The sequence below is a fragment of the Microtus oregoni genome, unplaced genomic scaffold (genome assembly GCF_018167655.1).
Source record: "Microtus oregoni isolate MIOR12 unplaced genomic scaffold, Mior012 000033F_ref0000390, whole genome shotgun sequence".
Lineage (NCBI taxonomy): Eukaryota > Metazoa > Chordata > Mammalia > Rodentia > Cricetidae > Microtus > Microtus oregoni.
This window is the reverse complement of record NW_024543092.1, coordinates 27,320,085-27,344,568: the sequence shown is the minus strand read 5'-3', so window position 1 is coordinate 27,344,568 and position 24,484 is coordinate 27,320,085. Positions and strand designations below refer to the sequence as shown.

At 36.0% G+C, this 24,484-nt stretch overlaps 3 protein-coding genes across 3 annotated transcripts; all 3 read left to right on the top strand.

The window, feature by feature from the left end:
- Nucleotides 1-373: 373 nt before the first annotated feature.
- Nucleotides 374-1,312, top strand: LOC121466593 (olfactory receptor 1052-like). The gene has a single exon (XM_041680375.1). It carries the CDS (start codon nt 374-376, stop codon nt 1,310-1,312), a length of 939 nt encoding a protein of 312 aa, XP_041536309.1.
- A 5,924-nt stretch (nt 1,313-7,236) lies between these two features.
- Nucleotides 7,237-8,175, top strand: LOC121466594 (olfactory receptor 1052-like). Its single transcript, XM_041680376.1, has one exon. The coding sequence runs from the start codon at nt 7,237-7,239 to the stop codon at nt 8,173-8,175; it is 939 nt and encodes a 312-aa protein (XP_041536310.1).
- A 9,868-nt stretch (nt 8,176-18,043) lies between these two features.
- Nucleotides 18,044-18,982, top strand: LOC121466577 (olfactory receptor 1052-like). Its single transcript, XM_041680359.1, has one exon. It carries the CDS (start codon nt 18,044-18,046, stop codon nt 18,980-18,982), a length of 939 nt encoding a protein of 312 aa, XP_041536293.1.
- The last annotated feature ends 5,502 nt before the right edge of the window (nt 18,983-24,484 follow it).

Below are 24,484 nucleotides of genomic sequence, written 5' to 3'. Positions count from 1 at the left end.
ATATTAAAGAATAAGACAGAGGTTGTATACAAACCTCTAAATTAAAATCTCCATTCTACAAACTGAGAACACTGTGACATAAGAGAGGTCTTCTTATCCTTTCCTATTCTGCGATAATTGATAAAAGGGAATACACTAATTTTAGCTGCAGTAATTTGAGTCACCATGTATACACTTTTTGCACATATGTGGGCTACTGCTGAATTTTCTTTCTTTGTTTCATCTATTACAGGGTCAGCTCCAAGTGTCTCTCACCATGATGACTACCAGATCCTGGAAGAAATCTTTTTATTTATTTATTATTCATTTAAACCTCATAATAGTATGTTGTTAGGAAGGAGCTGTAGAATGATGAAAACATGAATGAGGAATGATGGCAGTGTGGAATCATACAGGTGTAAAGGAATTCATTCTGATCGGCTTAATGGAAAATCATAATTGGGAGGTTCCCCTCTTCTTGTTTTTCAGCCTAGTTTATATCATCATTCTTGTGGGTAATTGGGGGATGATTATGTTGATCTGTTTTAATGTTAGACTTCATACTCCAATGTACTTCTTCCTTAGTAACCTTTCTTTCTGCGACATCTGCTACTCTACTGTCATTGCTCCAAAGATGCTGGTCAATTTCCTAGCAGAACACAAGACTAGTGTATTCTTTGCCTGCTTACTCCAGAGTTTCTTTTTTGCAATTTATATAACCACAGAGGTCATCCTCCTGTCTATGATGGCTTATGATCGCTATGTGGCAATCACCAAGCCCTTAATGTATACAGTTATTATGACCCACCGCATCTGCACTCAGATGGTTCTGGCATGTTACTTGGGTGGCCTCATTAATTCTCTGATTCACACAATAGGTCTACTCAGACTGGACTTCTGTGGCCCAAATATTGTGAATCACTTCTTCTGTGACGTCCCTCCTCTTCTGAAGCTTTCTTGCTCTGATGCACACATCAATGAGATGCTGCTTTTGATCTTCTCTGGAGTGATTGCTATTTTCACCTTTATTGTTATCATTGTGTCCTATAGCCACATTCTCATTGCCATTCTGAGAATTCGCTCCGTAGAGGGGAGGCGCAAAGCCTTCTCTACTTGTGCCTCACACCTGACAGCTGTGACATTACTTTATGGTTCTGTGGCCTTTAGTTATATCCAGCCAAGCTCTCAGTACTCCATGGAACAGGAAAAAGTGTCTGCTGTGTTTTACACCTTGATCATTCCCATGCTGAACCCTCTGATTTACAGCCTGAGGAACAAGGATGTGAAGAAAGCGGCTAAGAGGTCCATTTGTAGGGGAAGGAGCAACTCTTGACTCTATCCTTTCTCTGACTCTGCAAACTTGAAGTGAATCTTCAAACTGACTTCATGGAGAATTATGAGTCTTTTGTAAAAGTCAGAGGAAAGTATAGATGAAAGTATTTTTAGTAAAATTTATTTATCAAATACTTTATTGTCTCAGAGAATGCTTTAAATGTCCATAATGCTATGGCTTTAATGAATCCTTTCACTTGGGTTTACAAAGTATTCATATAATCAGAAATAATTATCTCCCAACCAGTTTCTTAAATTTTTAAAGTGTGGTACCTATCTGCACAAAACTTAAGCTCATATATGCAGGTTTTGACTAAACAAACTTCTAAAAATTACCTGTATTTTGATAATGGCTGGGACATGCAAATTTAAATGTGATATTCAATGAAATTTGTTTGGTAAAGAAGAAAGTGAGGTTTTTTTTTTTTCAGTTTAACAAGATAGCAGTCTGACTGCCACATGGGGATTTTAAGTAAAGAGGGAATCCATGGCTGTCACTGCCTAACCGAAAAAGATCCTGCCACTGGATAATTCAAGGGCTGAGAGAAAAACCAAACACTGCTGTTCTACTAAAAGAAGATAATAATAAAAAAAGGACTCTTGATGACATCTTGTATACTCATAAATGAATTTCTTGCTCAGCCATTCTCAGGGATGCTTCCTCCTGAAAGAGATGAGAACAAATATAGAGACCCACAACCAAATAAAAAATATGAAAAGAATGAGACTTTTTGGAACACTTATACCAATATGAGATGTGCTCATCAAATCCCTCTTCTCAGGGACCAGAGACTCCTGTGGAAGAGAAGGCAGAAGATTGCAGTAGTCAGAATTGATTGATACCAACAAAAAATTACCTTTTAAAATAACATGATCAAAGATCGTATGAACACAGCTAGAATAAAGAAGCATGCTTAGAACATACACTATTCTGTTGCAGGGCTTACACACACACACACACACACACACACACACACACACACACACACTAAATAGGTATGAAGTTTAATGTTTTAATGGTAGTCCTGAGCTTTCAAACAATAGGGTCTCTAATTCTTGTCCCTTCTTTTTGACTCTTTCTTCTGCTTTTATTTCAATTAAAATGTGTTAGGTTTTGTGTTATCAAATTGTATTGTATTATTACAATATATTATATTACATTATATTATATTAATCACTATCCCTTAGAAGCTCATATGATTTATAATGAGAGACAGAAACAGGGTCGATCTGGACATGAGTGGAGAAGAGGAGGAACTGTGAGGAAAAAAATGGAGGGAATTATAATTAAATCATACTATGTGAGATAAAATGTATATTCATAAAACAGGACATTTTTTTTCTGAGGACAGAGAGACATTGAAATTTCTATTTGTGTTCTTGTCTTTTCTTGATTTTTATGAAAATAAAATAATTTATTTCATAACAAAATTGCAACCTATGCTTCCTTCCTTGTCTTTATTGAACATTTTTGCAAGATGCTTGAATTTAGAGACAAATCCCAGATGATATTAGAATATTATTTATGAAGGAGGTCATTTTTTATATCCATTCATGTAAGAAGAACGCTTCATTGAACATACATTAGGAGGCCTGGAAGCTCTCTGTTTAGTTTCAAGAGAAAGGAAGGATAGTAATGACTCCACTGTGGACAACTGAGAATTACATACACAGAAAGAGCTACAGAATCTGTTCCCAGTAGAATAGAAAATAGCATCAGCAACCTTGTTCCAAATAATAAGTTCTTAAATAATTGTGAAGGCCAGGTCTTCTACAGCAGATGGGTTGTTCATTCAAGCTTTGATAAGTTGACTGTAAGGAAGGGCTGTTTTCACTTCAAAATTTTGATATTTGCTGTTATTTCCTGAACACTAATGAAAATTCAATACTTATTTTTCAAGTAAAACATCATGATCAAAAAATTTAGAATATTATGTTCTAATTTATGGGTTGTATATTTTTTAAAACTTCCACATCTCATAGGCAAATATATTATTTATATAATACTTACAACTTTAATTTATGATTACTTTATTTTTTCTTCCATATGGTAAGTAGAAATAGGATTTATTATTAAATACTATATTCATATATACCTCAAATATATTTTGAAAATTGCAAATTTAAAAATTAAAATATTTTAGAATTGCAGTTGTTATATGATGCATATGATTTTCCATAAATTTAATAAAATAACAGTACCTTAAAACAATTTAGATTTAACTTAATAATTTAAATCTTTGACTGTTGATCTCTATATCTGGCTCCATCAGCTGCTGGATATTACCTCTCTGAGAATCATCATGTGAGGTTCCTCTCTACAATTACAGCAGAATATCATGAGGAATTATTTCATTGACTTTTTTTCCCCAGTTGTGGTTGGTTTGTCCTGGTGTGGGCTATTCAGCCTCTGGTTACTGGCCCTTCAGACAGTGTGAGGACTAGAGTCTCTGTTGTGTCATGGGTATCTTTGAGGCAATATATTTCTTTTCTTGAAGAGCTCTTTCCATGTGTATGAAGGTAGCAAGCATTTGATATGCTTTTTGGGTATCTTTTTATATCTAATGAAAAAAAAAGACATTTAAAGGTTATAACTATTCTCATTGTTCTCTGAAAACCAAGCATTATATTTAATTTACTGGAATCATGAAATGACTTGGAAAAAATTCTATTCATTTGAACAGGGTGTGATGATACATCATCCTCATTATATGAAGGTGGCAAAATAAAATTTGGGTGTCTTTAGGAAGAACAGTTTTTGAGGGCAGAATACTCACGGTAGTTAGGATTGTAACTGTATTCTTTATATACACCTGGAGGGCAATAGTAACTACAGAAAAAAACCCTAAATTTAAACCCCAGATAGACTTATATTCCAGTTAAAACTCTAACATCATAGATGTGAATCATATACTGACAGAAGGTGATACTTTTCTGCATTATCTCTTTTTCCTGTGTGCTTGGTGGATAAAGCCATAAATGTTACTGAAACTTACTTTTACCACACTTGCCTTCCTCCTTCCTTCTCATTCATGTGATGATCAGTAAAATCACCTTTTTAAGCCCACTTTGAAAAATCAGAGACAATCAAACCAATTTCATATATGAATATGATATATATCATAAATATATATATATATACATATATATCCTAGGTTGGTATTAAATGAGAATATTATAAAAACTATGATATCTTAGATCTTTATTTTAAGGTAATATTTCAATCAAAATGTATAGCTTTTCAAAAAAGGGAGTGTACATTTATATAGATTGAGTAGGTTGTATATATGCTTTTAGGAAAATATATATTTGTGCATACTTACACCTGTGTGAATATAATGACAACTAATGACAAAGGAGGCCATGGATTTGAAAGAATGCAAGTATGAGGCTATAGGAGGGCTTGGAGGGAGAAAATTTAAGGGGAAACAATCAAATTGTATTATAATATCAAAAATTAAAGAAAGAAATATTTTTTTAAAAATAATTGATCCTTTCAAATGACATGGTCTTTGAATGCTAAACAGACTATAAAATGAGATACAAATGTGTTTCATAAAAAAACATGGGAATTTACAGTACCATAAAATTCAATAGACATGCTGATTCAAGCAGTGATATAAAAAATATCAAGATTCATTTTCTACGGAATTTCATTTGTACAAGCAATGCAAACGTAAAAAGCTAAAATGAAAGTGTGAGGAAGGTCAGTTCTTTGGCAGACTGAAATATGAAACTCACATACTGTGATGTCTTACGCAAATATTTTGCCCAACTTACTGAGAGTTTTCAAGCACATTTCAGTGGCCACAGAAACAGCATTTTTTTCTCCCTTAGAATTCATTCTTGCTTTTCTTTTCACTTGGGAACACTTAGAAGCCCTCCTATCAACCACAAATCTACCTTAGGTTTTGAATATGCTGCATTCTTTCCTTGGAACACCCCCTTTTTTACATCCCCACCTATCTCTTTGAATCACTTGATGATTTTATAGAGATTTTTATAGAGAGTCTTTCATAGAATATTGCACATATAGCTGACTTAATCACAATCCTTGGTGCTATTTAAACTTAACTCTCTAGGATCAATACATCCTACCTCATATGGGAAAGCAGATTATTGAAATGTAAGTCTGAGAAACACCTTAAAAGGAAAATATTATTATGGATTATGAGAATAGAAACTATATGTAATTCACTTGTTTTTTCAACAGAGAAAGGAGGAAGTCCATAGTGATGAAAGACAAAAGCACTCTATTGCTGTCCTAAGAAAAAAAAGGGTCATGTACTAGGGAGAGAAGCTTTATAGATCCAACATGGAGCAATAGGTGACAAATTGCTTCTTCTCTTAGAGCCTCTAGTGGGAGTGTGACCTCACACCTGTGTTGATTCCACCCAGAAATTCAAATAGTGTCACACTTCTGATTTCCCAACTGTAAGTGAAAGAATTCTATTTATTTTTTTTTTATTATTATTTATTTTTTTATTAAAGATTTCTATCTCCTCCCCGTCACCGACTCCCATTTCCCTCCCCCTCCCCCAATCAACTCCCCCTCTCTCCTTAGCCCAAAGAGCAGTCAGGGTTCCCTGCCCTGTGGGGAGTCCAAGGACCTCCCACCTCCTTCCAGGTCTAGTAAGGTGATCCTACTGCACTTACTAGCTGTGTGGGAGCCCAAGCTATTTGGATGTTCACCTTACAAGAATTCTATTTATTTTACACCACCAAGTTTTCAGTAAATTGCTGTAGTAACTGCAATAAAAACAAGAAATTAATGCCATTTATGGTATAATAAAGATCATTCCTTCTATTATCTGTAATACTTTAATTTTTAGATACTAATTATGATTTGCTTATTATTCTCAAGATGCATTTGCTTTTCTAACAGGAAATCATTCACTTGAAAAGGTCAGGTTGTAGATTTAAGTAATATTTCATTTCAATAAAAACATACAGGCTCATAATAGTAATATTAATAATAGTAATATTTGGCACCCATGTAAAAAAGCATATATATAATTTAATTCTTTGATCTTTAACTTAGCTATTATTAAATTAAACATGTATCATTTCAAAAGAAATTATGTGAAGTTGTAGCTCATTTTTTGTAGAGAAAATATATAGACAAAAATTGAAGGTTTTAGTGTTTCTTACATTTTTTCCTATTTTCATTGAATGTGGTAAATTATTCTATAATGTTTAATAATGAGAACAATGCTAGGAGAATGCAAAAAGAAATTGAACAAAAATGTGAAGGCAATAATTGTTATGTAAAATGACACTCATAGTCCTTAATCATTCTTAAAAAAGAACAGATGAAAATATTTATCCATCTTTAAGCACTTACTCAGATTCCTTGTATAAAATGGCATTGATTCCATATATCGGAGATCCAGGCAGAAGGTAAGAACGTATTTGAAGGGAGATATTTAGAAAGGAGGGTGGGGGTATGATATTGAATGAAGTAGGTGTTTTTAGGGTCACTGAAAGTAAAGTACTTTCAAATGCCTGTCCACAGAATATTGAAGTTTTCCTTGTCACAAGATTTTAGCAAGCTTATATTTCCCCTGAGCAGAAGGATGATGGATATTAGAGAAAAAAAACAGAGATTTTGCACCACCCTCTAAATTCAAATCTTAGCTCTACCTTCTGAGAGATTTTTAACATTGGAGAGATTTCTTATCCTTTCCTGATAGCAGGGAATACCCTAATGTAAGTTGCAGTTTTTAAGTCTCCGTGGATAGACTTTATTGAACACATATGGACTACCATTGATAATTCTTTCATTGCTTCATCTACCACAGGGTAACCTCTCAGTGTCTTAAACCATAATGGATATCAGATTCTCAGGAAATCCTCCTATTTATCTATTATTCATTTAGGTCTCATGCTATTATTTTGTAACAAGAAAATATAGACTACTGAACAATGGCAATTTGGAATCATACACGTGTGAAGGAATTTATACTGGTCGGCTTAACAGAAAATCCTAATTGGGAAGTTCCCCTCTTCTTAATTTTCAGCGTAATTTATCTTGTCATTCTTGGTGGTAATTGGGGTATGATTATCTTGATCTGGCTGAATGCTCAACTTCATACACCAATGTACTTTTTCCTTAGTAACCTTTCTTTCTGCGACATCTGCTACTCTACTATCTTTGCTCCTAAGATGTTGGTTAATTTCCTATCAGAACACAAGTCTAGTACGTTCTTTGCCTGTGTTCTGCAGAGCTTCTTTTTTGCAGTTTATGTAACCACAGAAGGCATCCTCCTGTCTATGATGGCTTATGATCGCTATGTGGCAATCACCAAGCCATTAATGTATACAGTTATTATGACCCACCGCATCTGCACTCAGATGGTTCTGGCATGTTACTTGGGTGGCCTCATTAATTCTCTGACTCACACAATAGGTCTGCTCAGACTGGACTTCTGTGGTCCAAACATTGTGAATCACTTCTTCTGTGACATCCCCCCTCTTCTGAAGCTTTCTTGCTCTGATGCACACATCAATGAGATGCTGCTTTTGATCTTCTCTGGAGTGATTGCTATTTTCACCTTTATTGTTATCATTGTGTCCTATAGCCACATTCTCATTGCCATTCTGAGAATTCGCTCCATAGAGGGGAGGCGCAAAGCCTTCTCTACTTGTGCCTCACACCTGACAGCTGTGACATTATTTTATGGTTCTGTGGCTTTTAGTTATATCCAGCCAAGCTCTCAGTACTCCATGGAACAGGAAAAAGTGTCTGCTGTGTTTTACACCTTGATCATTCCCATGCTGAACCCTCTGATTTACAGCCTGAGGAACAAGGATGTGAAGAAAGCGGCTAAGAGATCCATTTGTAGGGGAAGGAGCAACTCTTGACTCTATCCTTTCTCTGACTCTGCAAACTTGAAGTGAATCTTCAAACTGACTTCATGGAAAATTATTAGTCTTTTATAAGAGTAACATAAAATTTTACACCAAAATATTTTAGTGATTTTAACTGTGAATTACTATATTGCCTCAGAAAAATTTAAAATGTGCCTAATGACTAGACGTCCATGAATCTTTTATATGGGTCTATACACTCTCACTAAAATCAGAAATAATTATCTTCCAAATTTTATAGAATTTTTATAGTAAGCTATATGGCTGAATAACAATGTTTCGAGTTACACCAAAACAGCTCTAAGTTCAGAAATGTCAGCTTATCTTTTAACCAAGACCAAGCGCCTGTACCTGGTTTCTGCAAAAGATTTACTGGCATTCTCACATCCACAGTGGGGAGATATAGACTTCACTTGATGGGATTCAATCTTTGCTGAGTACCATAATCTGAGGCAAAGCCTGCAATTCATTACTTTAGAATTGTTCCAGGATGTTTTTAATACTGAGGTATATCTGTTTTTCGTAAAAATTAAAAAGCCTAAATTTATTTATAAAGAATTGTTTTTAAGAGACAAAGAAGCACGACGTATCTCCTTGGAGAAATTCTTTTCTAAAACAACAACAGTAGAAACTGCAAAAGGAAGAGACAAAGTGGGGGTATTTGGGAGAAGTTAGGAAGGGGAATTCGAAATGAGTATGGCCTTGATTCATTTTAGGAAACTGAATTCCACCTAGTTAAAAGTTATACAATTAAAATAAATCTTTTAATAAAAATCAAGCCTGATTAACTTGTCCGTTTCAACGATTTTGAGGAAAATCCAATTTGCTCTGACATTTTGCTTTAAACAGCTGTTAACTTTACTTGTCCTCTAAATATGTATTCCCAGAGTTTATGTCCACTCTAACACTATTCCATAGAGTCATTTTGTTGGAGATGTAACACCAAATATATGGTCTATACACACTGAAAGTGTTCTTCTTGTATTCAATAGATTTTCTTAACTTTTTGAAATTAAAAGATAATTATTCTGTAATATGAAGATTTTGTAAGTGCTCACAATTGTTCTCATCTCTCAACTTAGTCTTTCATAATGTAAAATTGCCACAACCATTTCTGTTTATTATGCTGTATCATAATATATGCTCTATGCCCCAATGGTTCATGAGCTTATGCAATGGAAATGAAAGGCAGGATCATACATCTATGATATCAATTAGACTTTAGAAGAAATGCGTATATTCACAAAAAATAAATAGGAGATCATAAATCACACTTTCTTAGCTATTTCCTGAGTTATTTTATCCTAAAAACTCTATGGAGTAAGTCAATAGTAAAATTTTTGTATTATGACAATAAACACCACTTATATTGGGTTCATAATGGATATATCAGGAAGGTATCATGTGAATGCTGACTTTTTGGGAGGGGTTTTAGAGGCAGAGTTTCTCTGTGTCACAGTGCTATAGCTGTCCAGGAACTAGTTATTATAGACCAGGCTGGCTCAAAGTCACAGAGATCCACCTGCCTCTGCCTCCTGAGTGCTGGGATTAAAGGTGTACACCACCACTGGCTGACTACATTTAATTTTTAAATTGTTAGAAAATTTGAACATATTCTGGGGTAGTGTAGAATACTTCAGAAGGCATGACTGACAGTGTCTTCACAAGAAGAGGTGGGTACAGAGAGGGAGGAAGGATGTGGGAGCTAGAGCACAGCTTGAGAACCCACAAATCAGAGCTCTTGGGAGATCATATAAACTCAAGTGACAATCACAGAGCCTGCGTGGGTCTCTGCTTGTAGACCTCTGCAGATACATTATGGTTTTAGAGCTTGTTGATCTTGTGGAATTCCTGACAGTGGAAGTGGGAGGGACTCGGACTCCTTTACCTTCCTGTGAGACCCCTTTCTTCCTACTGGGTTGCCTCATCCAGTGTGGAAATGAGGATGTAGTCTTACTGTAACTCATTATGCCATGCTTGCTTGATATCACTGGGAGGCCTGCTCTTTTCTGAAGAGAAGCTAAGAAAAATTAATCTGGGGAAGAAGGGAGGTATATGTTGGTGGATGAGTGAGAGAAGTGGAGGGAGAGGAAACTGCAGTCAGGATGTAACCTATGAAAGAATAACAATAACAATAAAAATAGTATATAATGAAGAAGAATAGGTAAGTAAAACATTAAAGTTTAAAGACATTTGGACTTTTCTACTATGTTCTCTACATGCTTTCCTGGAACTCACTTACTAAGAAGTTATTTAGGAACTGGCACTAAGGTTGGCGTAAACTTATATTTATCTTTTACATCTCACAGTTTCCTACTATAGAATATCAGCATCATTTCCAAACAGAAAACAATGTTGTATTCTCTATATAATTTATTGTTCAATTGCCTTCTCATTCTGAATAGGTCAATATTTATATAAGACCTATATATTTGCATAAACCAAGTTAAAGTATTTTATTAGACAGTAGTGAGCACGTGTATGTTTATATTATTATATATTTAATCTTTATAATATCTAAAACATATTTGAATACTTCTGAAAATTACTTATTTATATATTTATCTAAGTACCATTTTTATTACACCTAGCATATAATAAACATCTTTCATTACAATGTAATTCTCACTTTGTGGAGAAATTATTCAGAATTACATTTTGTTTTGTATGATTAACACAAAATATTTTAGGAATTGTTTTCTAATTTTTAAGTTCATTTTCTATATCCTTTCTGTAACAAAATTAGAGCTTATTCTCAATTCTCTGGTTTTGAGTTAAAGAGCTCTGAGTATATTTTTTCATTCTGCCTCCCCCTTCCTCCTAGTCTCTCCCCTTGCTGGTTTTCTCCTACCATTATTTTCACATGCTGGACATGAAACCCAGTTCCTGGCAGTTATAACACAAATATAACATTAGCAATATCCTCAGTTTAATGGTAAACCTCACTCTGTATGCATATGCTTCTAATGAATTATTGTAGTAATATGCATACATATAAATGTGTTTCTGTATATTAATTACAAACTATGATAATCTGAAGTTAAGAATATATATATATATACACACACATATAGAGAGAGACAAATGTTTTAATTTAAAAAATATGTATGGATGAGTAGGATAACGGTAGTCAAGTGTTTAAATAGCTATTATAATTTGTGGCTGAATGATATGGGTGTTGTTTCCTAGTGGAGAAGTGTATGATGATAATAGGTTAGAAAACTCCATTTCTAAATATTCCTTCAAAACAATTAGTTCCTTAATGCATTAAAACTAATACTACAAAACTTATGGTGGTTTTGCTGTGAATTGCTGACTCTTGCAAAAATGTCAGTTTGGTGACAGTGTGTAAAATCCATAGAGTAAATTATCTGTCAGTAGGAATAGAACAATTAGTTAATGACTTGTACAACTGTCAACAATGGATAACTCCAAACACAAGAATAGGATTGAAAGCATCCAGGTATAAATGAATATAATGCTTTCTTTGTCCTCTATCTTGTGCCATGATGTATATATTAAGAGGTTTGACCAAATATGGATTAAAATTATTTTTAAATAGCCAGATTTTGTGTTATTACATCTGTAGCATGGCAGTTCTGTAGTACTGTCACACATTTTCCATGTATTAGGCTTTCTTAATAATCCAGAAATGTCTGGCAAGAGGAGAGAATAAATGTACGTTAAGTACACTGTTTTGCATAACATCTGAACCTCTGAGTATTGGGTTTTCTGTGTAAACTCTGGGAAGCAATTCTCAGGAGGCGAGACAAGTTTATATTGCCACACACAAAAGCAGTGACATCACACAAGGACTTTTAAACACATCATTGATTCTTTGAGGTTGGAGACAGAAAATGATATTTCTTGAAAAGAAAAGACAGAATTGGGGATCTATAGATTTTCTTTTATTTTGATAATGGTCATAATTCCTCTGAAGCAAAAATGCCAGTCTGTACAAAGCACTCCATATCTAATAGTAAATGGAAACTTGTTAAGCTAAAAAGCTTTTTGTAGTAAGAGACATGATCAACCAACTAAAGAGGCAGAAAATGCATGTGCAGCTATACATTTTATAAAGGAGTTCTATGTAGAACGTACTAAGAACTCAAAATAATAAGCACCAAGAAAATAACTCAATTTAAAAATGGGCAATGGGTCTACTTCCCATAGCCAGGAGGAGAACTATGTTTTTCTTTGAGTTCACCTTCTTATTTAGCTTCTTTAGGATCACCAATTATAGACTCCGTGACCTTTATTTATGGCTAGAAACCAATTATGAGTGAGTACATCCCATGTTCATCTTTTTGGGTCTGGGTTACCTCACTGAGGATATTGTTTCCTATTTCCATCCATTTGCATGCAAAATTCGAGAAGTCATTGTATTTTACCGCAGCGTAGTACTCTAATGTGTATATATTCCATACTTTCTTCATCCATTCTTCCATTGAAGGGCATCTAGCTTGTTTCCAGGTTCTGGCTATTACAAATAATACTGCTATGAACAAAGTTGAACAAATGCTTTTGTCATATGATACGGCATCTCTTGGGTATATTCCCAAGAGTGGTATTGCTGGGTCCAGGGGTAGGTTGATCCCGATGGATGGAGATAGAGACAGAGACCCACACTGGAGCACCGGACTGAGCTCCCAAGTTCCCAATGAGGAGCAGAAGAAGGGAGAACATGAGCAAGGAAGTCAGGACCACGAGGGGTGTATCCACCCACTGAGACAGTGGGGCTGATTTATTGGGAGCTCACCAAGGCCAGCTGGAATGTGACTGAAAAAGCATGGGATAAAACCGGACTCTCTGAACATGGCGAACAATGAGGGCTGATGAGAAGCCAAGGACAATGGCAAGGGGTTTTGATCCTACTTCATGTTCTGGCTTTGTGGGAGCCTAGCCAGTTTGGATGTTCACCTTCCTAGACAGGAACGGAGGGGGGAGGACCTAGGACTTTCCACAGGGCAGGGAACCCTGACTGCTCTTTGGACTGGAGAGGGGGTGACAAAGGAGTGGGGGGAGGGGGAGAAGAGTGGGAGGAGGGGGAAAAAATGGGAGGCTGGGAGGATGCAGAAACTTGTTTTTTTCTCTTTTCCTCAATAATTTTTTTTTAAAAAAAAGAAACTAGCTATGTATGTCCAACATAAAAAAAAAAATGGGCAATGGGATTAACAAAGGTCTTCTCAAGAAAATGAAGACAAATAATTAAGAACTAAATCTTTAAAATAACTAAGAAATAAATCTTAAAAATATCTCCTTCCTTGGGTTCACCTTCTTTCTTAGCTTCTTTAGGTTCACCTCTTTTGTCCTCTTGGCTAAGGGAAGTAGACCAAATTTCCGGGGAGAAAATGGGATCTTGGGGATGGGGTGGGATGGGGGTAAAGGGAGTTGGGGAGAGAAAAGGTAGAAGGGAAGGAGGGGGGACCTGGGAAACAGGAGAATTGGGATAAAGGAAAGGTGGATAGGGGAGCACGGAACCACAATTCTTAGTTAAGGGAGCCACTTTAGGGTGGGCAAGAGACTTGACCCTAGAGGGGCTCCCTAGTGCCCAAGATGAGGTTCCCAGTTAGTTCCTTGGGCAGCTGAGGATTGGGAACCTGAAATGACCCTATCCTAGAGCAATACTGACGAATATCTTGCATATCATCATAGAATCTTCATCTGGTGATGGATAGAGATAGAGACAGAGACCCACACAGGAGCACTGGACTGAGCTCCCAAGGTCCCAAGGAGGAGCAGAAGGAGGGAGAACATGAGCAAAGAATTCGGGACCACGAGGGGTGCATCCACCCACTGAGACAGTGGAGCTGATCTACGGGGAGCTCACCAAGGCCAGCTGGACTGTGACCGAAAAAGCATGGGATAAAACCGGACTCTCTGAACATGGCGAACAATGAGGGCTGATGAGACACCAAGGACAATGGCAGGGGGTTTTGATCTTACTTAATGTGCTGGCTTTGTGGGAGCCTAGCCAGTTTGGATGTTCACCTTCCTCGATATGGACGGAGGGGGGAGGACCTAGGACTTACCACAGGGCAGGGAACCCAGACTGCTCTGTGGACTGGAGAGGGAGGGGGGGGGAGAGGAGTAGGGGGAGGGGGAGAAGGGTGGGAGGAGGGGGAGAAGGGTGGGAGGAGGGGAAGGGAAATGGGAGGCTGGGAGGAGGTGGAAACTTGTTTTTTTGTTTATGTTTTTTTTCTTCTTTTCGCAATAAAAAAAAATTAAAAAAAAAATATCTCCTTCCTCTTACCCTAGTTAGGAAGTGTAAGTTGTTAAAAGGTAACAAATGCAGGCAAGGGTATGGGAAAGGAAATCTGTCACATACTGTTTGTGGGAGTGCAGCCTGGTGTAGCCATTATGGAGTCATTTTCAGTTTTATGGGGATGTTTGCTTTCTTTTATTTGTTATTTTCAAGATGTTACTCTGTTGGGACTAATTGAGTCCTGGCTTTCAGCTGCTCTACCCTACTAGAACCTTCTAATTGAAGTTACTAGAAGCTGTGCCTAGCTTAGAGGATCAGAGGATGGGGTTTTCACCTGTTGACCATTGACTGCAATGTATTTAAGCCTCCATGATGCTATTAAAGAGGGGCTTTTGGTACCAGTGATTGAAGGTCTGTATGTCGGTCTGTCTCTGCGTTAGTATTCTCAACCTCCAGCCTCCTTTCCCGAAGCTCACTAATTGGGGTCTAGCATTTAGAGCGCAGACCAAGGCCACAGTATGCAGCAAGACTCTACAGGTCAGGTGATCTTGGAACTAAGTAGTATCCTAAAGTATTCGAGAACAATGGGGATCTCTCTGTCTCAACATCCCTAATGCCTGCTTTGGGGATTATAGGCATGAGAAACCTCACAGGGCTAGTTTTTATTTTAGAAAATCAAGGCATACGCTTTAGAGGAAATTATCTGTAGCTTTGACATTTGAGAATAATTCTTACTTAAACATATGTGTAGAGAGCAGCTTAAAACACTCCTACAAATTTGCATGCAGACATGTTATAAGGTGAAGTAAATGACTGGTAATTTCTGCACAAGCTGATACACAATAGATGAAGAAAGCATTGAGCAACTAAAGGTGTGGCATTGATTTTACTTGATGTGATTTCTGTTATCTGATGTCATTAAGACAAAAATGGATTTTGTTATTTCCCATTCTGTTCTTCACAACATAGGATTCACTGGTATTTCTCTTCATTTGCTTGTTTTTTGTTTGTGACTTAAATCAAAGTCACTTGTTCTAGAAAGCATGGTCAAGTACTAAGAAAAGATATGTGTTGTTTTTGTTGCTATGTTTTTCTAAATTATATGGTCTACTTTTTCACTATACTTTTTTCATTAAAATATTCAGGAAATGGAATGCCTTTGGGGAGCCATTAAGTTCCTATGAGCCTCTTAAATCCCTGGAGAAACACAGAGAAACTGTTAGTAAAACGTGTATTACAGCCTTCAGAGTTTGACTCCAGGGAAGGTTTTATTTGAACCAAGGCATATATATAACAGACAGACCATCTTATCTCAACTTGTCTTCTGTCATGATTTTAATAACCTCACTCATATTCTCTTTTCAAGGTTTCTGTGAATTTGAGTCTCCTAAATGTAAGGATAGACTTCAGTTTCTCCAGTGCTACCTCCAACTTTTGTCATTTGCTGAATTTGCCCATCATTTTAAAAGTAAGAACCTTTAGTGTTGTGTTTTAAATTCTGTTTGCAAGAATGTTAGAGAAAACATGGTACAAAGATGGCCACTAGGTCCTTAGAGGGGCTGTGATGTTGGATATTTTTTTTCTTTTTCTTGTAAACTAATTCCATTTATTTAATTATTAAATAAACTATCATATAATTTAACTACTGTCTTAATGATTAAACTCAACGTTAAGATTTTATTCTGATTGAGTCACCAAATTACAGAAAGAAGACTAGTTGAAATTCACTTATCTACTTTTTTGTTTTAATTACATTTCTTATTCTACATGAACATCAAATAGTATTTACAATGCTTCAATACTTACAAACACGCACTCAAAAATATATTAAGTCAAATGTGTGTTAGGTCACTTACATCATAAAATAAGAATTATAGTTTAAAATAGATACTTATGTAAAAATAGATTCTTATGTTTATCACTTAAATATAATAATATAGATAAGATATTATTTTCTTCTTTAAATTATTTAATACCTATGAACTGTGGTTCTTTTTCTAACTTTTAATTACAGTATAAGTGAAAAGAATCCCAAATGAACACATGATGACATCATTGTTCAATATTACTCTTTAGACAATGCTGTCAGTTGTCTAGTTTTCAGAAATACTAAGATTCAGGGAAGTTTACTGAATCACTGAGTCATGTCCTGTGCTCCAGAAGGTATTGATGACATCAGATGGGTTGGCCTCCAGCTGTGACAATGATATCTTTGCATCCTTCACTTTTTTATAGTTTTGTCATTTCCAAAATAAGCAAGAAAAGGAAGATATAAATAAATTGAACTGGTACTGTGTTTTGAAATAACTGGAATCAAGTGTATTAAAAAAGGACACTTATGCCATGGATGCTGCAGAATAATTAATAATCAATATTACAATAATAAGTTACAAATAATATGATAAAATATAAATAATAATAAATAATAGTAAATAAAATCAGCATTGAGTAGAATTTTAAGACATTTAAAAATGTTAGTTACACAATGTTCTTCTTGGGGATCAATAGTTTGGAATGTGATTTAGAATAAGTCAAACAGGCATGTTCATTTAAACTCTAAATTGTACATGGTTCTCCAGATAGAAAGCAAGACCACAATAGTATAAGTAAAACAAAACAAAAATATTTCTCATAATAAGCAGTTAGTATGTGTTTTATATTTTTTTATTTGTAACATTTATGTAAAGAAAAAATTGAGTTCAAGGGAAACACTGAACTAACAGACATTGCCTACTTTAAAGATTGGGTTGCACCAAGAAAGCAAAATACAATTTGCAAAGAGTTGTCTTAATATTTTAAATATATGTTATATTTTTAAGGCATCTATTTTTATATAGACTATGGAAGCCAGTAAACCTCAGAGTCCTGAGTCACAGAGTAAGTGTAAGAGATGAGTACCTGGCCTCTGCTTATTGACACAGTTAAAAAGAAAACGAACAGGCACAGGCAATGTGCAGAAGACTTAAATATCATGCACAAGTCCTTGCGTTCAATGCACATGCCAACACACAGACATACACACATACACAACTGCTAACATATGCACGCACACATATACACACACTCACACTCACTTGGAGAGTTAAGACCAAATTTGAAAGCATAAAGTAAACATAATTATCAGTATTACACTACTGTATATGCTGGTTCATAATCACAGAAGGCAATGCTATACCACTGAGATTCATTCTGACTAAATTATCTCAGGTTTTTAACATGGATTATATGTTGATATATTTTTGCATTGCTGCTATTAATGTTGATTAAATGATAAAAGAGGAATATGAAAATGGAAACAAAGATTATATTTCCAGCATAAGTTCTTATGCTTTATAAATAAGATTTTTACTGTCATTAGCAAGACTTCTGTTTAGTTTTATGTGAAATGTAAGAATTGCAATTTAATATATATTTGCCTAAGAATCCAGTATTTTCTTTATCTAATCATGGACAATAGTACCAAAAATCAACAAAACAGAGCATCAAAAAATGAACTTTTTATTAAATTCTTTAGTGTTGATAGAAGCAGGGGTACCAGAGGGGAGAATTCTATATTACAGATAATGTCTAGTTTGGAATTCCTAAGATATTGATATTCTGCTGATACGGTCCATTTATCTGAGTCCATCATTAACAGGTACCAAGACACACAAGTTCATGGGTGATGTCAACTTTACTTTTGTCACTGAATTTATCCTTTTGGGATTGACAGATCGTGATGAACTCAAGGTGTTCCTCTTCATATTGTTCCTGTTGATCTATGCCATCTCTTTGTTAGGGAATGTAGGTATGTTCTTTCTGATCTACATAACACCTAAACTCCACACGCCCATGTATTACTTTCTTAGCTGTTTGTCATTTGTGGATGCATGGTATTCTTCAGTATTTGCCCCCAAAATGCTGCTGAACTACTTTGCTGAAAGAGAGACCATCTCATTCTCTGCATGCATCCTGCAATATTTTTTATTTGTATCACTGCTTACCACAGAGGGAATTTTGCTGGCTGCAATGGCTTATGACCGCTATGTAGCCATTGTGAACCCATTACTATATACCGTCTCCATGACTAAAATGGTTTGTGTTGGGCTGGTTTTGGGCTCATGCACAGGAGGTTTAATTAATTCACTTACACATACAATTGGCTTAATGAAACTGTCTTTCTGTGGGCCAAATATCATCAGTCACTTCTTCTGTGACCTTCCTCCCCTGCTGAAGCTGTCTTGTTCCGACACCTCCATTAATGAATTGTTGCTTTTGATCTTCTCTGGAGTCATTGCAATGGTAACCTTCTTGACTGTGATGATCTCCTACATCTTCATTGTGGCTGCTATCCTGAGGATCCACTCCGCAGCAGGCAGACGCAAATCCTTCTCCACCTGTGCTTCCCATCTGACGGCTGTGACTTTGTTCTATGGTTCCATCAGCTTCAGTTATATTCAGCCAAGCTCCCAGTACTCCTTAGAACACGAGAAGGTAGTGTCTGTATTTTACACCCTGGTGATTCCCATGTTGAACCCACTGATTTACAGTTTAAGGAACAAGGAAGTGAAGGATGCTGTGAAAAGGGTGATGGAGATGAAACCTTTATCTTGTTGATTTAAGACAAGGATGCAGAAGATATTGATTTAAGTAATAGTGTTTATAAAAATTCAATAAAAGTTAAAATAACTGAATTATAGTATTGCTTTAAGTTGAACATTGTTATACAGTGCTAAAAACTCACTAAATAATATACTGTAAATGCATGGGTCATATTTTGTTGTTTAACATAAACCCTAGGCTCTGACCTAGGATGTTTATATGATATAATTGACAATATTTTTATTCCTTCATACGAACTGAAATTCATGTAAATATGTTATTTCTGACATATATGTGTGTGAGTGTGTAAAATATAGATATTCATAGATACCATGAAGGGATACCATAAATGAAAAAAAATAAAATTTAAGACACATCTCAGCTTATTCATTTTTTGAGCAATATAAATAACAGTCCAATACCAAAATGTTGTCTTACAAGAATTTAGGCACTTTAATTTTTTAAATTTTTTTCCTTGGAAATTTACAATAGTACTTTAAAGTAAATGTGCATCCTTAAAATACCTTGAATATTCCTCCTCCATTCAAGATAATACTGTAATTAATCCATGCTAGCAAAGAGAAAATAATTATTCTCCAATAAAGTGTCACTGAATATCTCAGCCACACTCCAGAGATGGATACTTCTTCACAAATCACAAAATAATTATTTTATAAGATTTTTATTTCTTTGGGTATATTTTTGTCTCAATGTTTTTATTGTTTTGTTTGTTTGTTTTTGTGTTTTCTTTTATTTTTGATTTTTTATCTACTTTTTGGATTGGGGGATTATGTGATAGAGAGAACATGAGTTTGGGTATTTAGGGGAAATCTACGAAAAGTAGGAAGGAAATATTTGAATGAAATCTTATAGAAAATTTCATTTAGAATTGTTTTGAAAAAGAACTTGTTTGCAGATCACATTTGCCTCTGTGGGAGTGATATAAATATCTCCTATCCATGGGGTTGGGTCCCACTTTCATATGTGAAATTTGACATAGAGGAAGAGCTCAGTGTTGAAATTCCTCTGTGTTGAAGGATTTCTGAAAGCAAGTGAGTAAGTTAAAAATCTCCCAAACATTCAGGAAGCAGTTTATGATGAAGGATGTGAGTCATTAGCAGCAAGTAAAAGTAGATTGTGTCGGGGGTGAGTTTCTGGCCCCGCGGCGCCAGCCTGGGAAGGGGAGCTCAGAGGTTCCTTGGCCCCCTATCCTTCTTGGGCTCTCTGCAGGGCCTCCATTCCCTGCATACCGCTTCTTTCGTCCTAGCCCATCCAGCTCCCATCAAGAACCCTCCCCACTTCGGCCCCACTGCCCTCTTTCGGCACATAACATCACCCAGCCCAGACTGTCTGGGCACTGGGTCCGATTCCTCGGGGCACCCAAGCAGGCGGGAGTCCCTTTGTTTCTATGGCCTGCCTGCACCAAGCAGGGTAGGTGCTTTCTTTGTGACCTGCCCAACCAGCACGGAGACCTGATCTCTCGGCGCCAGAAGAGCCAACGTTGGGGAGATCCAGCGTTGGGTAGGTAAGGAGACCTGATCCGGTAAAAGAAGATCCATAAGGGAGCATTTGGAAGAAGAGATGGGCAGACGCCAAGGCAAGAATTCACCCGACAAGCTGAAAAGCAACATGAAGCCACCAGAAACCAGCGACCACACAACGGGAGGACATGAACACCTTAATCAAGAAGAAGTAGAAAAGATTGACTTCATGAAAGTGATTGATGCCCTTAAACAGCATGTAAAAAACGCCCTTATAGAAATGGATGAGAAATATAATAGAATATTTGAAGAATTGAATAAATCAGTGAATGATACCCTAGAAAACCAAGGAAAAACAATCAAACAGATAATGGAAACAGTTCAAGACTTGAAAACTGAAATGGAGGCAAAGAAGAAAACACAAACAGAGGGCCGGCTGGACAAGGAATATTTAAGTAAACAAACAGAGTCTACAGAAACAAGCATAACCAACAGAATACAAGAGTTAGAAGAAAGAATCTCAGATTCTGAAGATACCATAGAGAAAATAAACACACTGATCAAAGAAAACAGCAAGTCCAACAAACTCTCATCACAAAATATTCAGGAAATATGGGACACAATAAAAAGACCAAACCTAAGAATAATAGGAGTAGAAGAAGGAGAAGAAGTGCAGCTCAATGGTCCAGAAAATATATTTAATAAAATTATGGAAGAAAATTTTCCCAACCTAAAGAAAGATATATCTATGAAGGTTCAAGAAGCATACAGAACACCAAATAGGCTGGATCAAAAAAAAAAAAAAAACATCCCCTCGCCATATAATTATCAAAACACAAAGCATACAGAATAAGGAAAGAATATTAAGAGCTGCAAAGGAAAAAGGCCAAATTACTTATAAAGGTAAACCTATCAGACTTACACCTGACTTCTCCATGGAAACCATGAAAGCCAGAAGGTCCTGGATAGATGTACTGCAGAAACTGAAAGACCATGGATGCAAGCCCAGATTACTATACCCAGCCAAGCTTTCATTCACTATAAATAGAGAAAATAAAATTTTCCAGGATAAAAACAAATTTAAACAATACGCAGCCACAAATCCAGCCTTACAGAAAGTAATAGAAAGAAAATCACTAACCAAGGAGTCCAACAATGACCACAATAACTCAGACATCTAGAGACCCTTCACATACACAAAACAAAGAAGGGAAACACACAAACTCTACGACTAAAAAAACGACCGGAGTTAACAACCACTGGTCATTAATATCACTTAATGTCAATGGACTCAACTCACCTATTAAAAGGCACAGGCTAAGAGATTGGATATGAAAACAGGATCCAACATTCGGCTGTTTACAAGAAACACACCTCAACCACAAAGACAGGCACCTACCCAGAGTAAAGGGCTGGGAAAATTCTTATCAAGCAAATGGACCTAAGAACCAAGCAGGTGTGGCCATACTAATCTCTAACAAAGTAGACTTCAAATTTAATCAATCAGAAAAGATGGAGAGGTGCATTTTATACTCATAACAGGAACAGTTCATCCGGATGAAGTCTCAATCCTGAACATCTATGCCCCTAATATAAAAGCACCCACATACGTAAAAGAAACATTACTAAAACTCAAGGCAGCCATCAAACCGCACACACTAATAGTAGGAGACTTCAACACTCCTCTCTCACCAATGGACAGGTCAATCAGACAGAAACCTAACAGAGAAATAAGAGAATTAATGGAGGTAATGAATCAAATGGACTTAACAGACATCTATAGAACATTCCACCCAAATAGGAAAGAATATACCTTCTTCTCTGCAGCTCATGGAACCTTCTCAAAAATCGACCACATAGTCGGTAACAAAGCAAACATCCACAGTTACAAAAAAATATTAGTAACCACCTGTGTCTTATCAGATCACCATGGATTAAAGTTAGAATTCAACAACAATCCTACCCCCAGAAAGCCTACAAATTCATGGAAACTGAACAGTCAACTACTGAACCATACCTGGATTAAGGAAGAAATTAAGAAAGAAATTAAAGTCTTCCTGGAATTCAATGAAAATAAAGAAACAACATACTTAAACTTATGGGACACTATGAAAGCAGTCCTAAGAGGAAAGTTCATAGCACTAAGTAAGTGCCCTCTTAAAGAAAACAGAGAAAGCTCACATTGGAGACTTAACAGCCTACCCGAATGCTCTAGAAAAAAAAGAAGCAGACTCACCTAAAAGGAGTAGAAGACTGGAAATAATCAAACTGAGGGCTCAAATCAACAAAATAGAAACACAGAAAACAATACAAGGAATCAATGAAACAAAAAGCTGGTTCCTGGAGAAAATCAACAAGATTGATAAACCCCTATACAAACTAATCAAACGGCAGAGAGAGAATTTGAAAATTAATAAGATCAGAAATGAAAAGGGGGACATAACCACAGACACAGAGGAAATTCAGAGAATCATTAGATCTTACTACAAAAGTCTATATGCCACAAAACTGGAAAATGTATAGGAAATGGACACTTTTTTTAGATAAATACCATATACCAAAGTTAAACCAGGACCAGGTGAACAACCTAAATAGACCTGTTAGTCGTGAAGAATTAGAAGAGGTTACCAAAAACCTCCCTACCAAAAAAAGCCCAGGACCAGATGGCTTCAATGTGGAATTCTTCCAGAACTTCCAAGAAGAACTAATACCTATACTCCTTAATGTATTTCACAATATGGAAACAGAAGAGGCATTGCCAAATTCCTTTTATGAAGCTACAGTTACCCTGATACCAAAAGCGCACAAAGACTCAACCAAGAAAGAAAATTATAGACCAATCTCACTCATGAACATCGATGCAAAAATCCTCAACAAAATACTGGCAAACCGTATCCAAGAACACATTAGAAAAATTATCCATTATGATCAAGTAGGCTTCATCCCAGGGATGCAGGGCTGGTTCAACATACAAAAATCTATCAATGTAATCCATCATATAAATAAACTGAAAGAAAAAAACCATATGATCATCTCATTAGATGCTGAAAAAGCATTTGACAAAATTCAACATCCCTTTATGATAAAAATATTGGAGATATAAGGGATACAAGGGTCATACCTAAATATAATAAAAGCTATATACAGCAAGCCGACAGCTAACATCAAATTAAATGGAGAGAAACTCAAAGCCATCCCACTAAACTCAGGAACATGACAAGGCTGTCCACTATCGCCATACCTCTTCAATATAGTGCTTGAAGTTCTAGCAATAGCAATAAGACAACATAAGGGGATCAAGGGGATTGAAATTGGAAAGGAAGAAGTGAAACTTTCTTTATTTGCAGATGATATGATAGTGTACATAAGCGACCCCCAAAACTCCACCAAAGAACTTTTACAGCTGATAAACACCTTGAGTAATGTGGCAGGATACAAGATCAATTCCAAAAAATCAGTCCCCCTCTTATACACAAAGGATATGGAAGCAGAGAGGGAAATCAGAGAAGCTTCACCTTTCACGATAGCCACAAACAGCATAAAATATCTTGGGGTAACTCTAACCAAGGAAGTGAAAGATCTATTTGATAAGAACTTTAAGGCATTGAAGAAAGAAACTGAGGAGTATACCAGAAAATGGAAGGACCTCCCTCGCTCTTGGATTGGGAGGATCAACATAGTAAAAATGGCAATTCTACCAAAGGCAATTTATAGATTCAATGCAATCCCCATCAAGGTCCCTTCAAAATTATTCACAGATCTTGATAGTACAATAATCAACTTTATATGGAAAAACAAAAAACCCAGGATAGCCAAAACAATCCAATACAATAAAGGATTGTCTGGAGGCATTGCCATCCCTGACTTCAAACTCTATTACAGAGCTACAGTGATGAAAACAGTGTGGTACTGGCATAAAAACAGAGAAGTCGACCAATGGAATCGTATAGAAGACCTGAATTTTGACCCACAAACCTATGAACACCTCATTTTTGATAAAGGAGCCAAAAGTATACAATGGAAGAAAGAAAGCATC